The 18,609-nt window shown below is 44.6% G+C and overlaps 1 protein-coding gene across 4 annotated transcripts in view; it reads right to left on the bottom strand.

Moving 5' to 3' along the window:
* Window positions 1-18,609, bottom strand: part of FHIT (fragile histidine triad diadenosine triphosphatase) — a 1,434,147-nt gene that overhangs the window by 223,556 nt on the left and 1,191,982 nt on the right. For 3 of the 4 annotated variants that reach the window (XM_039910140.1, XM_039910141.1, XM_039910142.1), the window contains one exon: window positions 11,785-11,853. The exons of the other annotated variant lie outside the window; for it this stretch is intronic. In XM_039910140.1, coding sequence (XP_039766074.1) covers window positions 11,785-11,853 — 69 coding nt within the window. The remainder of the gene's footprint in view (window positions 1-11,784; window positions 11,854-18,609) is intronic. 4 annotated transcript variants of the gene reach the window in all.

The raw sequence follows: 18,609 nt of genomic DNA, 5'->3' as shown, positions 1-18,609 counted from the left end.
TGGCAGGCAGAAGAGGAATCATAATTAGTTCTACAAGTTCAGCTACTGTTCAGTGATTTGCAAACTTCTGTAAACATCTTCTGTAAACAGAAGACTGAACAGAAAGATTGTCTCCGTGATAATATTCCATTTTATTATTGCAAAGAAGGATTACAACACCAACTCAGAAATCCAAAGAAATTTCGAGCTTGCATAAATACATTAGCCAGCTGCAGAATGTAGAGTTTTCTTAATGTAAAAGGGGAAAGCAAATATTTTCAGTGTAACTTATTTTATCTGAAACTAGAGGCAATGATACACTGGATCAAATTGTATCACGTGGTCTCCAATATTACATATGAAGTCTAACCTATGCCAAATGAAGATATATTACAGCAATCACATCCACAAACTTAGACTTTCAGTAGTTGGGAAACATTAGCTTTGATTTTTCCTGTATGTGAGCAGTCATGCCAGCCATGACAAATAACGTTCTCAGGAAGCAACCACAGGAAAAAGGAAAGGGAGCTCCAAACCAGGAGCAAGCTAGAACTAAGGACATTTCCATTTGGTGTAGGAAAGTATATCCTGTGCTTATCCTAGATCATGGACTTCTATCTAAAAGTCATCCAGGCCATTCCAAGCCTTATCTTCAGGAAGACTTACTCTTAAACCATTCTGGATTGTCGAAATTTATGAATGTTGGTAACGTCCATGCAGGGGGTGGATAAATGCAATGCTCTTATGCTTCCTTCACTCCCATAATGGAGTACTGTTGGCTGAAATCCAGGCAGCAGACTGACTTTGGCCTTTTTAAATTCATTTTAATTAATTAATTAGTGATGGTATTTGTTAAGTGCTTACTATGTGCCAGGCACTGTACTAAGCACTGGGGTGGATAGAAGCAAATCAAGTTGGAAACAGTCCCTGTCCCATGAGGGGCTCACCATCTCAATCCCCATTTTAAAGATGAGGTAACTGAGGCTCAGAGAAGTAAAGTGACTTGCCCAAGGTTACACAGCAGACAAGTGACGGAGCTGGGATTAGAACACATGACCTTCTGACTCTCAGGCCCATGCCCTATCTGCTTGGCACATAGTAAGTGCTTAACAAATACCATTATTATTATTACTACACCATGCTGTTTCTGTTATAACCCTTCTCAGGATCGCACTTAGAGAGTTTCCAGTACTCCACCAGTCTTGGCTATGGTTGGGAGAGTCAAGCAGAGGCCTACCCATTCCATTCCTAGCTTGGGCAGCAGCTAGTGAGTGGAAGGCAATCTGCTACAAGTCAAAACTTACCTGTGCTGGGCAGCAGTGGTATGGGAGAGAGTTCATTCATTCATTCAATAGTATTTATTGAGCGCTTACTATGTGCAGAGCACTGTACTAAGCGCTTGGGATGAACAAGTCGGCAACAGATAGAGACAGTCCCTGCCGTTTGACGGGCTTACAGTCTAATCGGGGGAGACGGACAGACAAGAACAATGGCACTAAACAGCGTCAAGGGGAAGAACATCTCGTAAAAACAATGGCAACTAAATAGAATCAAGGCGATGTACAATTCATTAACAAAATAAATAGGGTAACGAAAATATATACAGTTGAGCGGACGGGTACAGTGCTGTGGGGATGGGAAGGGAGAGGTGGAGGAGCAGAGGGAAAAGGGGAAAATGAGGCTTTAGCTGCGGAGAGGTAAAGGGGGGATGGCAGAGGGAGTAGAGGGGGAAGAGGAGCTCAGTCTGGGAAGGCCTCTTGTAGGAGGTGATTTTTAAGTAAGGTTTTGAAGAGGGAAAGAGAATCAGTTTGGCGGAGGTGAGGAGGGAGGGCGTTCCAGGACCGCGGGAGGACGTGACCCAGGGGTCGACGGCGGGATAGGCGAGACCGAGGGACGGCGAGAAGGTGGGCGGCAGAGGAGCGGAGCGTGCGGGGTGGGCGGTAGAAAGAGAGAAGGGAGGAGAGGTAGGAAGGGGCAAGGTGATGGAGAGCCTTGAAGCCTAGAGTGAGGAGTTTTTGTTTGGAGCGGAGGTCGATAGGCAACCACTGGAGTTGTTTAAGAAGGGGAGTGACATGCCCAGATCGTTTCTGCAGGAAGATGAGCCAGGCAGCGGAGTGAAGAATAGACCGGAGCGGGGCGAGAGAGGAGGAAGGGAGGTCAGAGAGAAGGCTGACACAGTAGTCTAGCCGGGATATAACGAGAGCCCGTAATAGTAAGGTAGCCGTTTGGGTGGAGAGGAAAGGGCGGATCTTGGCGATATTGTAGAGGTGAAACCGGCAGGTCTTGGTAACGGATAGGATGTGTGGGGTGAACGAGAGGGACGAGTCAAGGATGACACCGAGATTGCGGGCCTGCGGGACGGGAAGGATGGTCGTGCCATCCACGGTGATGGAGAAGTCTGGGAGCGGACCGGGCTTGGGAGGGAAGATGAGGAGCTCAGTCTTGCTCATGTTGAGTTTTAGGTGGCGGGCCGACATCCAGGTGGAGACGTCCCGGAGGCAGGAGGAGATGCGAGCCTGAAGGGAGGGGGAGAGGACAGGGGCGGAGATGTAGATCTGCGTGTCATCTGCGTAGAGATGGTAGTCAAAGCCGTGAGAGCGGATGAGTTCACCGAAGGAGTGAGTGTAAATGGAGAACAGAAGAGGGCCAAGAACTGACCCTTGAGGAACTCCAACAGTTAAAGGATGGGAGGGGGAGGAGGCTCCAGCGTAGGAGACCGAGAATGATCGGCCAGAGAGGTAAGAGGAGAACCAGGAGAGGACAGAGTCCGTGAAGCCAAGGTGAGATAAGGTATGGAGGAGGAGGGGATGGTCGACAGTGTCAAAGGCAGCAGAGAGGTCAAGGAGGATCAGAATGGAGTAGGAGCCATTGGATTTGGCAAGAAGGAGGTCATGGGTGACCTTAGAGAGAGCAGTCTCGGTAGAGTGGAGGGGACGGAAGCCAGATTGGAGGGGGTCTAGGAGAGAATGGGAGTTAAGGAATTCTAGGCATCGATTGTAGACGACTCGTTCTAAGATTTTGGAAAGGAAGGGTAGTAGGGAGATAGGACGATAACTGGAGGGGGAAGTGGGGTCAAGAGCGGGTTTTTTTAGGATGGGGAGACGTGGGCGTGTTTGAAGGCAGAGGGGAAGGAGCCCTTGGAGATTGAGTGGTTAAAAATAGAAGTTAAGGAAGGGAGGAGGGCAGGGGCGATGGTTTTAAGAAGGTGAGAGGGAATGGGGTCCGAGGCGCAGGTGGAGGGGGTGGCACTTGCGAGGAGGGAGGAGATCTCCTCTGAGGATACTGCAGGGAAGGATGGGAAAGTAGGGGAGGGGGTTGTTGGGGGGGAGGGGAGAGGCGGAGGGGTGACTTTGGGGAGCTCAGACCTGATCGTGTTGATTTTCGTGAGGAAATAGGTGGCCAGATCATTAGGGGTGAGAGATGGGGGAGGGGGAGGAACAGGGGGCCTAAGGAGAGAGTTAAAGGTCCGGAACAATCGGCGGGGGTGACGGGCATGGGTGTCGATGAGGGAGGAGAAGAAGCTTTGCCTGGCGGAGGAGAGGGCAGAGTTAAGGCAGGAAAGGATAAATTTGAAGTGTAAGGCAGGAAAGGATAAATTTGAGAGTTGAAGGCGGAGACTCAAGTTTACTGTGTGGAAGAAGGCAATAGTAAACCACTACTTTTACCAAGAAAACTCTAGGGGTACACTACCAGAACAATTACAGATGGAAAGTGGGGTGCTCTGGGAGAGTTGTGTCCAAGGAGTCGCTATGGGTCGGAAACAATCGGGCAGCATAAAAAAAGACCTGTTATAACTTTGCCTGTTCTTCCTCTCAGCAACTCTACTTCTCCCTTATCTTTCATGCTCATTGCCCTCTCAACTACTCCCGACCTTTAACTCACACTTGAAATCCCCAGTGTTCCCCAGCTTCATCCCTGTCCCACTCCAGATAACCATGCTGATTATTCCTTATTAATTCCCGTGCCCCTTACCTCATCATCTGTTCCAGATGTTTAACTTCCTCCTCAAAACACCTGTGCTTCTGCCTCCCCCATCTCTTTCCCCTAATGATCAGGCCACATACTTGATTGAGAAAAGTGAGACCAACAGATATGATCTCCCTAAAATCTTCCCTGCTCTTCTCCAGTCCCCCCATCCTCCTGCCCCTTCTTCAACTCTTCCATCTTTCCTAGCAGTATCTCAAGAGGCAATCTCCTGCCTTCTCTCAAAATCCATCCCCTCCAATTGCACGTCAGACCATCTCTTTGCACCTTATCAGTGCACTTGCCCCCTCCCTTCTTTCCTCCCTGAACACCATCTTCAATGGTTCACTCTCCAATGGCCATTTCCCCACTGCTTTCAAATATGCCCATGTCCTCCCTATCCTAAAAAAACCTCCCTTAATCCCTCAGGGCCCTCCAGTTATCACTCCATCTCTCTCCTACCATTCCTCTCCAAATTCCTTGAGCTAGTTGCCTACACCCGCTGTCTACAGTTCCTCTTTTCCAATACTCTACTTAAACCCTTCCAATCTGGCTCCCTTCACTCTACAGAAACCCCTCTCTGAATGGTCACTAATGATCTTGCCAAATTCAATGGACTCTACTCAGTTCTAATCCTCCTCGACCTCTCAACTGTCTTCCACACAGTCGACCATCCCCTTCTCCTGGAAACATTATTCAACTTTGACTCCACTGACCCTGTGCTCACCTGGTTCTCCTCCTAGTTCTCTGGTAGATCGCTCAGTTTCTTTTGTGGGTTCATTCTTTGCCTCCCACCCTCTAACTGTGGGAGTCCCTCAAGGTTCAGTTCTGGGTCCCCTTCTTTCGTTCACCTACACCCACTCCCTTGGAGAACTCATTTGCTTCCCTGGCTTCAATTACCATCTTCATGTGGATGATTCTTAAATCTACATCTCCAGTCCTGATCTCTCTTCTTCTCTGAAGTTCCACATTTCCTCCTATCAGGACATCTCTACTTCAATGTTCTGCTGATATCTCAAACTGAACATGTCCAAAACAGAACTCCTTATCTTCCCAACCAAATCCTCTCCTCCTCCTGACTTTCCTGTCACTGCAGACAGAACCACCATCCTCCCTGTCTCACAAACCTATAACCTTAATGTTATACTCAGCTCATCTCTCTCATTTAGCCCACGTATTCAATCAGTTACTAAATCCTGATGTTTCAACCTTCATGGTATCGCTAAAATCCAGCCTTTCCTCTCCATCTAAACTGATACCAAGTTAATCCAAGCATTTATCCTATCCCACCTTGATTACTGCATCAACCTCCTTGCTGACCTCCTTGCCTCCTGTCTCTCCCCACATCAGTCCATACTTCACTCTGCTGCCTGGATCATTTTCTACAAAAAAGTTCTGTTCATGTTTCCCCCTCTCCTCAAAAATTTCCAATGGTTGTCCAATCACCACCACATCAAACAGAAACTTATTATCAGCTTTAAAGCACTCATCACTTTGCCCATCCTACCTCACCTTGCTACTTTCCCACTACAACCCAAGCCACACACTTGGCTCCTCTAATGCCAACCTATTCATTGTACCTCAATCTCATCTATCTTGCTGCCAACCTCTTCTTGCCCACATCTTGCCTCTGACCTGGAATGCCCATCCTGTTCATATCTGACATACAATCACTCTCCCTGCCTTCAAGGTCTTACTGAGGGAGCAGCATGGCTCAGTGGAAAGAGCACGGGCTTGGGAGTCAGAGGTCATGGGTTCGAATCCCTGTTCTGCCACTTGTCAGCTGTATGAATATGGGCAAGTCACTTAACTTCTCTGTGCCTCAGTTACCTCATCTGTAAAATGGGAATTTAGATTGTGAGCCTCACGTGGGACAACCTGATTACACTGTATACCCCAGTGCTTAGAACAGTGCTCTGCACATAGTAAGCGCTTAACAAATACCAACATTATTATATCTCCAAGAGGCCCTTATTTCTTCTTTTCCCACTCCCTTCTGAGTTGTCCTTGTACTTGGATTTGAACCCTTAGATAATAATAATAATAATAATAATAATTGTGGTATTTGTTAAGTGTGTATATGTGGCAGGTACTGTACGAAGCGCTGGGCTTGATAGAAGCAAATTAGGTTGGACACAGTTCCTGTCCCACATGGGGCTCCCAGGCTCAATCCCCATTTTACAAATGAGGTAACTGAGGCCCAGAGAAGTGAAGTGACTTGCCCAAGGTCACACAGAAGACATGTGATGGAGCTGGGATTCGAATCCATGACCTTCTGATGCCCAGACTGATGCTCTATCCACTCTTCCCTGCTGCTTATTCACCTCTCCATCAGCCCCACAGCACCTATGTACATATCCACAATTTATTCATTTATATTACAGTCTGTCTTCTCCTCTAGACTGTGTTTATTGTTGGTATGTAAGGCATCTACCAACTTTGTTTTACTGTACAGTCCCGAGTGATTTTAATAAAATCACAATCAACCAAATCAAATAGTAAATGATATTTACTGAGCACTTACTGTGTGAAGAGTACTGTATTCTGTGTGATCTTCCCAGTAACTCCCACTCCTGTCTCCAGCTCCCTTCTATTACCTTATCTAATCTGTCATCCCTCTTGGTCATTTCTGAAGAGAAGATTCCCTACCTGTATTCCAATTTTACCCTACATATCCAACCCCATCTCTTCACACCATATCATAATTCTTTTTTTATGGTATTTGTTAATCACTTACTATGTGCCATGCACTGTACTAAGCACTGGGGTAGATACATGACTATCAGGTTGAACACAATCCCTGTCCCACATAGAGGTCACAGTCTTAATCCCCATTTGACAGATGAGGTAAATTAATTAATTCATTCAATAGTATTTATTGAGTGCTTACTATGTGCAGAGCACTGTACTAAGCGCTTGGAATGTACAAATTGGTAACAGATAGAGACAGTCCCTGCCCTTTGACGGGCTTACAGTCTAATCAGGGGAGACAGACAAACAAGAACAATAGCAATAAGTAGAATCAAGGGGATGAACATCTCATTAAAACAATCACAAATCAATAGAATCAAGGTGATGTACATCTCATTAACAAAATAAATAGGGTAATGAAAACATATACAGTTGAGCGGATGAGTACAGTGCTGAGGGGAGGGGAAGGGAGAGGGGGTGGAGCAGAGGGAAAGGGGGAAAAAGAAGGCTTAGCTAAGGAGAGGTGAAGGAGGGGTAGAGGGGGAGCAGAGGGAGCAGAGGGAAAAGGGGAGCTCAGTCTGGGAAGGCCTCTTGGAGGAGGTGAGCTTTAATTGGGGTTTTGAAGAGGGGAAGAGAATTAGTTTGGTGGAGGTGAGGAGGGAGGGCATTCCAGGACCGCGGGAGGATGTGGCCCAGGGGTCGACGGCAGGATAGGCGAGAATGGGGGACGGTGAGGAGGTGGACAGCAGAGGAGCGGAGCATGCGGGGTGGGCAGTAGAAAGAGAGAAGGGAGGAGAGGTAGGAAGGGGCAAGGTAAAGGAGAGCCTTGAAGCCTAGAGTGAGAAGTTTTTGTTTCGTGCGGAGGTTGATAGGCAACTACTGGAGGTTTTTAAGAAGGGGGGTGACATGCCCAGAGCATTTCTGCAGGAAGATGAGCCGGGCAGTGGAATGAAGAATAGACTGGAATGGGGAGAGAGAGGAGGAAGGGAGATCAGAGAGAAAGCTGACACAATAATCCAGCTGGGATATTATGAGAGTCTGTAACAGTAAAATAGCCGTTTGGGTGGAGAGGAAAGGGCGGATCTTGGCGATATTATAAAGGTGAGACCGGCAGGTTTTGGTGACGGATTGAATGTGTGGGGTGAACGAGAGAGCCGAGTCAAAGATGACACCGAGGTTGCAGGCCTGAGAGACAGGAGGGATGGTCGTAACATCCACAGTGATAGGGAAGTCAGGAAGAGGACAGGGCTTGGGAGGGAAGATGAGGAGCTCAGTTTTGGCCATGTTGAGTTTTAGGTGGTGGGCAGACATCCAGGTAGAGACGTCTTGGAGGCAGGAGGAGATACGAGCCTGAAGGGAGGGGGAGAGGACAGGGGCAGAGATGTAGATCTGTGTGTCATCTGCATAGAGATGATAGTTGAAGCCATGAGAGCGAATGAGTTCGCCAAGGGAGTGAGTGTATATGGAGAACAGAAGAGGGCCAAGAACTGACCCTTGAGGAACCTCAACAGTTAGAGGATGGGAGGGAGAGGAGGAGCCTGCGAAGGAGACCAAGAATGAATGGGCAGAGAGATAAGAGGAGAACCAGGAGAGGACGGAGTCCGTGAGGCCAAGGTGAGAAAAGGAATGGAGGAGAAGGGGATGGTCAACAGTGTCAAAGGCAGCTGAGAGGTCAAGGAGGATTAGGATAGAGTAGGAGCCATTGGATTTGGCAAGAAGGAGGTTGTGGGTGACCTTAGAGAGAGCAGTCTCGGTAGAGTGGAGGGGACAGAAGCCAGATTGGAGGGGGTCCAGGAGAGAATGGGAGTTAAGGAATTCTAGGCAGCGAGTGTAGATGACTCGTTCTAGGAGCTTGGAAAGGAAGGGTAGTAGGGAGATAGGGCGATAACTGGAAGGGGAAGTGGGGTCGAGAGAGGGTATTTTTAGGATGGGGGAGACATGGGCATGTTTGAAGGCAGAGGGGAAGAAGCCATTGGAGAGTGAGCGGTTAAAGATAGAAGTTAAGGAGGGGAGAAGGGCGGGGTGATAGTTTTTATGAGGTGAGAGGGAATGGGGTCTGAGGCACAGGTGGAAGGGGTGGCACTTGCGAGGAGGGAGGAGATCTCCTCTGAGGATACAGCAGGGAAGGATGGGAAAGTAGGGGAGAGGGTTGCGGGGGGGGAGGCAAGAGGGGGAGGGGTGACTTTGGGGAGGTAAATGAGGCACAGAGAAATTAAGTGATTTGCCCAAGGCCACACAGTAGAAAAGTGGTAGGTATTGGAAAAGTACAGAATAACAGAGGTGGTAGACATGTTCACTTGCCACAATGAGCTTACAGTCTAGTTGATGCCATAATCCTCTGGGATTCACTAAAATAAACAGGACTTTTGACTCCCTGACTCCCAGGCCCATGCTTTTTCCATATGTCATGCTACTTCTCAATGGACTGTGTACACTGGGCCACGGGGATATAAGCTGCAGCCAAGTGCCATAGGCATTCCCTTCATTGGACAACCACACTGCCTCCCTGAGCACCATCGAGGAGACTCTAGCCCATCCTGCCTTCCAAAGCCCTGCAGGAAAGAGAAAAGCACCTGCAGCACGAGGCCTCCACAAAACCCCAGGAAGATTGGTGGCTGCTGTAGCAGTGGCTATGGGTGTACCTTGGACTCTGAGCCAGAAGGAGCCTTAAATTCTGCTCCTCTAGCCACAGTCCCCTGATGCTATTTATTATTTTGTGTACTTGTCCTTGTCGTCTATATTTATTGATTTATTGCTCCCTATATGTCTGTCTCTTGTCCCTCTTCACCCCCACTTATACTGTGAGCCTCTTAAGGACTAGGGACCGTATCTCATTCCCACCTCCATTTTCTTCCCCAGTATTTAGTTCAGTGTTCTGCCCTCAATAAATACTTAATACTGTTACTATTACTACTTCTTAAAAACTCTCTCCCCCCACTACTCATCCTCACTACTCTTCCTTGCTCTTGTCCTGCAACACCTTTCCTGACATGCTTCATTCCTCTCAAAACAAATTACTCACTGTAAATCATTCTCATCTCTCCCACCACCAACTTCTTCCTCATGCATTCCCACTTCACATCCAGCAGACCATTTCTCTCCCCACCCTCAAAGCCCTTAATCAATCAATCATTCATATTTATTGAGCACTTACAATGTGCAGAGCACTGTACTTTGCACCTGGGAGAGTACAATATAACAGAGTTGGTAGACATGTTCCTTGACCACAGCAAGCTTACAGTTTAGGTGGGGAGACAGGCATTAATATAAAGAAATTACAGATATGTACATAAGTGCTGGGGGAAGGGTGAATAAATGGTGACAATCCAGAGTGACACAGAAGGGAGTGGGAGAAGGGAAAATGATGGCTTAGTCAGAGAAGGCCTCTTGGAGGAGATGTGCTTTTAATAAGGCCTTGAATGTGGGAAGAGTGACTGTATAGCAGATATGAAGAGGGAGGGAGTTCCAGGCCAGAGGCAGGATAATAATAATAATAATGGCATTTGTTAAGTGCTTACTATGTGTCAAGCATTATTCTAAGCACTGGGGTAGATACAAGGTTATCAGGCTGGATTGCAGTACCTGACCCATGTGGGTACCTGACCCATGTGGGGCTCACGATCTTAATCCTCATTGCATAAATGAGGGAATTGAGGCACAGAGGAAGTAAAATGACTTGCCCAAGGTCACAGAGGAGACAAGTGGAAGAACTGGGATTGGAACCCAAGTCCTTCTGACTCCCAGGCCTGTGCTGTATCCATTAGGCCACGTTGCTTCTCTGGGATATGGCAGGATTTGGTCAAGGGGTTGGCAGCGAGATAGGTGAGATGAGGGAAAGTAAGTAGGTGTTATTAGAGGAGTAAAGTGTGTGGGCTGGGTTGCAGTAGGAAATCAGAGAGGAAAGGTAGGAGGGGGGCAAAGTGATTGAGTGCTTTAAAGCCAATTATAAGGAGTTTCTGAAATCGCACCCACTCCAGGATGTCTTCCCTGATTAACCTCTTATATCTCCAACCTATACTTCCTCGCATTTGCCACTTCGGCACTTCCAAATCACCTAAGCACTTGGTTTCTCATCTTCCTCCAAATCCTTCCATGTAACATTTATTGCTTCTTTCTACCTGCAATGCATTTAGTGTCTGTCTTCTCTGCTAGATTCATTCATTCATTCAATTGTATTTATTGAGCGTTTACTATGCGCAGCGCACTGTACTAAGCTCTTGGAATGTACACTTCGGTAACAGATAGAGACAATCCCTGCCCAACAATGGGTTCACATTTTAAATGGGGGAGAGATTGCTAGCTTCTTGAGGGCAGTACAGTTATGGTGCCAAAGTAAGCATTCAATACACGCTATTGATTTTTATCTTAAAAAAGAATATCAACAACCAAACTAACACAAGGAGAATCAAGTGGGAGTATTATCAGTGATCACAGCACTCACTCTTCCTGACAAGGGAGGCTCTGAGACACTGCTGAGAAACCCAGTTAGAACACATGCACATTTTTAATATAAGCAGATATCATAAAGACTCCAGAAAAGATTGTCCCACCATTTTCTACTAAATCATGTTCAGAAGTGACTACTGTTCACATCCATGGGTAATGAAACTAAAACAAACAAAATGCAACATACATGCAATATATAATACAGGTGATGTTTGCTCATTAGTATTGTTTCCGGTAAAGGGAAGCTTTAGAATCACTACTGGAGCAAATACCCATTTTTGCTAAATGACTCCCTGATTCAAATCTGTGACAGTTTCACAAGCTCCTCACTGTAGCTGAAAAAATACTGGACCACAGACTAAAGGAAATGCATGATATTTTGCTTAACATCTAGTTATGGGAATTGAATATTTTCCTCAGGTAATCCCTATTGAATCACTGCCAATTTGACAGCATACTCTTAAACAATCTGCATACTCTGGCTGCATTCCTGTGCAGCCTTCTTCTCCCTTCCCATTTCAACCATTCTTAAAAAATACCCTTTGGTGATCAGGCTCTAGATCCTTTGCCACTTCAATAACTTGGTGGAATCCTGCTTGAATAATTCCATTTTATTATCTAGGGCAGTACCTGGCTCATTAAGTTGATTTTGTTACACTGACAACCACTTTGATCAAGCGATTAGATCACAGAGTGCAGACCTACCTCATCATAGATACTGTCATTTCTGCTAAAGTCTCCAACCTTCCTGGGGAGTACATGGACGTGAACGTGCTGAAAATATAAAGGAAAAAAAGGAAGAAGTGATTATCTTGCTATATATTTTTAGGTTTGACAGTGATGTTTTCATGAACTGCAATTACTCCGTATTGGTTCTCACAGTATTATTTTCAGAGTAAAAAAACCAAAACCAAAAAAAGATTCACTTGCTATAACTGAATCTGAAATCTGCTGAGAGAATAGAGATATAGAGGAGAAAAACAAGAGAGAACAACTTGGCTTTGTATATGAGATTTTGAGTGAAATGCCAAAAAGTTTAGGGGCTGTGTGGAATTATTCATCCTTGTCAGTCGTAGTTGTATTTAGTGAGAGGTTTGAAATGACAGCAGATCTAAAAAGCTGACAGTTGTGACTTTGAAACTGACAAAAAATAAGAATTAGCTACCACAGAACTACTGTATAAGTAGAGAGATATCAGTTATAAGTAGAGGTTAGAATGGATAGGGTACATAGCAATGGCTGGGGGAAATCTGAAGAGATTATGGACTAAAAGAAAAAGTCCATCAACTGAGCCTGCAGTGTACCCAGGTAATAGTACATTGTAAATGTTATTATGCAGAATGCATGAATCAAGGCCTACAGCATAGTTCATCAAATATCTTAAAAGGAGTTTTTGAATTTTCACTTGTAGTACTCAGTTCATCCATTGTTCTTACTTTGCAGAAGATAAATCTTATTTCTGGCCTTGAATGAGCTCCAGACTTGGTCATGACCCACAGGGAGAATCACAAAAAAGGAATGGCAAATATTGATTCTAGACTATAAGGTCATGTGGGCAGGGAATGTGTCTACCAACTCTATTGTTTTGTAATCTCCCAAATGCTTAGTACAGTGCCCTGCACACAGTAAGCACTCAATAAGTATCATGGATTAACTGATTGAGATGTGTGCGGTCAGCCCAAAACAAGCTGCCTTACCAGTAACTGCTTGTGATCCCACAAACAGCACCAAGGATGAGACTAGGCAAAGGCACTGATGGGTTCTACCTGGGACAGGTGATATCTGTCCTATGGGGGCAGGGCATGGAGGGAGCTGTGGCTTTCTCTCCCTGTTTTACCTGATAACAGGCCTGGACCAATCAATGATTGCCACATAGAGCCACAGCTGCAACACCTAAGGCAGATAAAGAGGGCACCTGGAGGCAGTATGGAGGGGGACAGAAGGATGTAGAGAAGCAAGTATGTTGAGTGTAGCACTTGATAGCAGCTGAAGGCAGCAGCACTTGGAAGCAGAAAGAAGAAATATTGGCAGAATGGGCATCTTTGACCGCAGACTGATAATGAACCCTTGGTGGAGTGAGTGTGTGTGTATATGTGTCACTCCCTTGCATGCTGGTAAGACTAGGTAAAAACTTTCCATAGTAACCTTGGTGATTTGAAGTGTGGTTTGAATTCTACTATATGTCACAGAGGCTCCCCCAATCCAGGAAGGTTCTGGTTGGTATGGGGGTTGGGGGGGCATGTGGCAATGTGGATGAAGATTCAGGAACACATACTCCCTGAACTCTACTTTCTGCTTCCCCTTCTTCTAATTACCAGGGTGAGAGCCCTCTTAGGTGGAATTGAAGATTAAGTTTCTATGTGGAGGCACTCCATACAAGAAACCAATGATATGCTATTAAAGGGGTGCAAAGGCAATCATGCTAAGGTGAACAATCCATCAATCAATGGTATTTATTGAGCACTTACTATAATAATGTTGATATTTGTTAAGTGCTTACTATGTGCAGAGCACTGTTCTAAGAGCTGGGGGAGATACAGGGTAATCAGTTTGTCCCATGAGGCTCACAGTCTTCATCCCCATTTTACAGATGAGGTAACTGAGGCACAGAGAAGTTAAGTGACTTGCCCACAGTCACACAACTGACAAGTGGCAGATCGAGGATTCAAACCCGTGACCTCTGACTCCCAAGCCCGGGCTCTTTCCACTGAGCCACGCTGCTTCCCAATGCTTCCCAATACTATGTGCAGAGTACTGTACTAAGCACTTGAGAGAGTACAACATAATTAGCAGACACCTTCGCTGCCCACAACAAGTTTACAGTCTAGAGGGGGAGACACATTACTATGAATAAAAAGAATTATAATACATAATTTAAAGATGTACATAGGTGTTGTGGGGTGAATATCAAATGTCCAAAGATCACAGATCTAAGTGCATAGACAATGCAGAAGGGAGAGTGAGCTGGGGAAAAGAGGGCATAATTGGGGAAGACCTCTTGGAGAAGATGTGACTTTAATAATGTTTTGTGAGTGGAGATAGTGGTGGTCTGGTGTATATGGAGGGGAAGGGAGCTCCAGATTAGGGGGATGATGTGGGAAAGGGCTCAGCAGCAAGATGGATGAGATCAAGGCACAGTGAGTAAACTGGAGCTAGAGCAGCAGAGTGTGTGGGCTAGACTGTAGTAGATTAGTGAAGTGAGGTAGGATGGGGCAAGATGATTGAGAAGTAGCATAGCTTAGTGAAAAGAGCATAGGCTTAGGAGTCAGAGGTGGCTTGGGCGTCAGAGGTTGTGGGTTCTAATCCCAGTTCCACCACTTAGCTGTGTGACTTTGGGCAAGTCACTTAACTTCTCTGTGCCTCAGTTACCTCATCTGTAAAATGGCGATTAAGACTGTGAGTCCCACAGGGGACAACCTGATTACCTTGTATCTACTCCAGTTCTTAGAACAGTGCTTGGCACATAGAAAGCACTTAACAAATACCATCATTATTATTATTATTGAGTGCTTTAAAGCCGATGGTAAGGAGTTATTGTTTGATGCAGAGGTGGATGGGCAGTCACTGGAGGTTCTTGAGAAGGGGGGAGACATTGATTAAACTTATTTTGTTGATAAATGATCCGTGCAGCATAGTGAAGTATGGATTGGAGTGGGGGGAGACAGGAGGCCAGAAGGGCAGCGAGGAGGCAGATGCAGTAGTCAAGGTGGGATAGGATGAGTGCTTGGATCAGCATGGTAGCAGTTTGGATGGAGAAGAAAGGGTGGATTTTAGCAATGTTGTGAAGGTAGAACCCACAGGATTTGGTGACAGACTTAATATGTGGGTGGAATGAGAGAGATAAGTCTATCTGCTGAACACAGAAGATCATTGCATTATATCAGCTCAACTGTGAAAAGTTGATCTACTACTCTCCAACAAACCTTAGAGTCAGCAATAAGGCCAAATACATAGCCCACCCATATGGATTTCAAAATGGAGGAGATAAAGTCAAATAGGAGGAAAAAAGTTGCAAATGGCCCCAGTTGTGATGATCTCTTTAGGAAATAGTGCAGTAGAGAAATCACTCTGCAATTAAATTTCCATGTGTGTGCACATTTATTACAGCAAGACTAGAAAAACACCAAATTTTTAATTCCAGGTTATTGCAGTCTCTCGAGATGATTACAAGAAAATATCTCATGCTGGGAGATAGTTATGTCTTCTTTATGCTTTCCAATTAGTTGGCTATTAAAATCTGTTGTTGTCTGTAAAACATGTGAAACATTTTGGAAGTAACCTCAGTGCTCAGGGAAGGCACTGAAGGGACCATTTTTAAAGGACATTGACTTTCCATAAAATAAGTCCCTATTACCCTGGGTTTCAGCCTTGGGAACAACAGCAGGTCTCATTCTTCATGAGCATTTTACCTTGGTCTTCTGATTGGATTATGGACCATAGCACCCATGATAATTTCCCATGAGGTCTTCTCCAAAATCTCAAATTTAATACCAGTTTTTATACCAATTCTGAGCTGTGCTGATGTTACTTCAGTTAATGCCCATAAACACATGGGGGAAAACCAATGATCAACTGGAAACTAAAAATACCCAGCATACCTGATTCTTAAATAGTGCAAACACAAGCAGAAGACAACTGTTTTCATTCTACTTCATACAGCTGAAAGATCCTCAAAAGCCAATTCCTCCCCCCCCCTTCACTCCACCAGCCCCCAAAAGACTGTGTGCTCAGGCATTACTCCTACTTAGCTCAGAATTCTATCCCACAAATGCTTGGGGATTCTTGCCCATTTGATCTTATTTCTTACTAGCTCACATTTCTTAACTCTTAATGTGCTAATTCTTCTTATCTGCTCCTATTCTCCTTATCTGATACCAAGCCTGGAACAAGCCTGTTTTTTGTCTTCTCTAGGGGAGAAGCAGTTTATTTGAGTAGGACAATTTTTCTTCCCCTCAAACCTTCAGATCCTGGTGTTGGTTAGCAGAAGGGATTTTGTTACAAAGGCTGGGGATAAAATGGCTTTCTTGACAACTGTGCTTGTTTCTCCCCCATTTATGGAACATTATGATGATTTCCTTCACTAAGATCATTTGCTGAGATGGAAACCAAAGGGGAGCTAACAGTAACTGAGATTCAGGGCTGTGCATGTCTTCAAAGACTTATTGGAATTTATTAAAGCCATTTAGACAACACAGTTTCCAAAACTGTCTTCCAGAATTTGGAAATTGGGGATTCTTTTGTGGGATAACAATTGTATTTTCAAGTAATACATCAGTGATGGTGTTCTGATAGTATGTTATACTAATAAATCATGAAAGTGATAGTGCTCTTATGATGTATTAGTATAGTACATCATCTGAGCATCACTGCTTTCATGATGTATGATTCAAAGCCACATTGCGAGCTTAAAAAGCTTTCTTGGTACCAGATGGCATTAAATTTCAAATTCCTAAAATTAAGGTCTTTTCAAGTAAAATAAAAGAATGAAGATTGAAGTTGAAGCTATATAAAGTTTCATCTTATTCTAAACGCCTCTAATTTTGATATTTCCTCTTAACTCTAAAGCTTACATTGTAGGAATAGATTTGTGAGCTGTTTTTTCATTTCTTTCAAGAATACAGAAAATTATAGTTATAAATGCAGATGGTAATTTAACCCATTTCCCTCTACCTCATCCATGGTTATTCATTCAGTCGACCTCCCTACCTAGATCAACTGTCTTGATTTTCCATTGAAAGGTTCCCCCACCCCCAGCAAGTTCTCAACCTCATGGAAATAATTTGGTAAAATTCAGAACAGAAAGAAGAGACAGACACTGGTGTACAAAAAGCAGAAAGGGCCTTCATATGTGCCACCTGCCCAGGATAACTGGCTAGCTGAAGTTAGAAAATATACAAGTTCAAATAAATCAATTTTGCCACTTTCCTGTCTACAGACAATTATGTTCTGCAATGATGCACAAATTTCTAAAGGAACAAAATGTGACTAGCTGGTATGGGGGTTCCTTAAGCCACATTGGGAGTGTGGTGATTTTCATGGTTTTTTCACCTTTCCATTTTTATCATTTTTATCAAAGGCTGCCATGTAGCATAACAAAACACATCAACTTTGTTTAAGAACAAGTAGCTTGGGGGGATAGTAGTGGGGGCTGAATGGAAAGAGCCTAGGCTTGGGAGTCAGAAGTTCAAAGTTTTGCCCAAGGTCATGCAGCAGGCAGGTGGTGGAGCCAGGATTAGAACCAAGGTCCTTTTGACTCCCAAGTCCAGGCTCTAGCCACTGTACCATAATGGTTGATCACATTAGACACCCATATGCATGGAGAGTATTTCACTGTGGTTGGTAATCATTCCCTATCCAAGGAGGGGAAAATTATTTTTTTTCGGAACAGTATGTAGAATGCACATAGAAATTGTAGTATGAAGGCAAACGTCCTATAGCTGTGATATCTGCCAGGGAATCTTTGTGATTGGGATACATACAATCAGGAGCAAGTGTTGGGTACAGTCTTTATTTGTGGAATAGAATATCTCCATGAGTCCTTTGCAGCGGCAAACAATGCAACACCCTCATCTGCTTTTTATGCTGGTGTTAAATGTATCACTCACTTAGGACAGAAAAGCCAGCAGGTGCCTTTGTTCCTTAAGAACTGGGTGCTCCTATATAGAAGATTCTGAGAGGGTCATAAAACCTCAGACTTAAATAGGGCTGCAGATGGCAGAGAAGGTAACTGAAAAACTATGGAACTTTCAGGAGACTAAAAGGGGACAGAGAAAGAAGTGAAACAAAACGAACAGAGTCAAATAGACATGGATACAAAAATCACAGAACATATTTCTTGTTTTGTTTCGATTCCTAGTTCAACTCCCCTCATTCTCTCACCTGTCTTGACCCTCAAGGTTTCAGAAATTCAGGGTCCACAGAAACCAGGCTTACCCAGTTCAAACATCACTGGACAGGTGACAACCCCCAAGACCAAATTCTCACCTGTTTTGTTGCAGATTACATGTCAGTGTTAATGACTAACAAAGCAAAATCTGGCCCAATCTGGCAAATTTTCTCAATTTTTTTTTAGAGGATAAATGGTTGGCTTCGGTTATGTTCAAGTCCTTAATATTCAGCCTGAATCTATTGCATTGCTTTACAAAAGCTGTGTTCTTGGGGTGACCAGAAAAGCAGATAGTGCTCTTTTGAAAGGCAAGTCACCCAGTGCAATTTGATGCATTTTTGAAATTTCAAACAGTCCTGACTAGGGCCTGGAGAAGAGAATGGACTCTCTTCCTGAAGCCATGACTCTTTAAATAACTGTGAATATTGCCCTCTTGTAAGGTGTGAAAAAAAGGAAAGCTTTGAGTGCAAGGAAAAAAGGAACATACACAGGAGAAGCCATCCAATGAGGAAAAATGAGATAATTGTTGTTTATACAACCCCAAATGTCTCTCACTGGAGGAAGGTGTTTCACTTATCTGCTTTTCTTTAACATCTTGTAAAGAAGAAGAGAAGGAAGCCACCTGAGATGTAATGGCTTCTTCT

This window comes from Ornithorhynchus anatinus, chromosome X1 (genome assembly GCF_004115215.2).
Source record: "Ornithorhynchus anatinus isolate Pmale09 chromosome X1, mOrnAna1.pri.v4, whole genome shotgun sequence".
Classification (NCBI taxonomy): domain Eukaryota; kingdom Metazoa; phylum Chordata; class Mammalia; order Monotremata; family Ornithorhynchidae; genus Ornithorhynchus; species Ornithorhynchus anatinus.
Note: the sequence above shows the minus strand (reverse complement) of the source record. Positions and strands in the feature narration are given on the sequence as shown.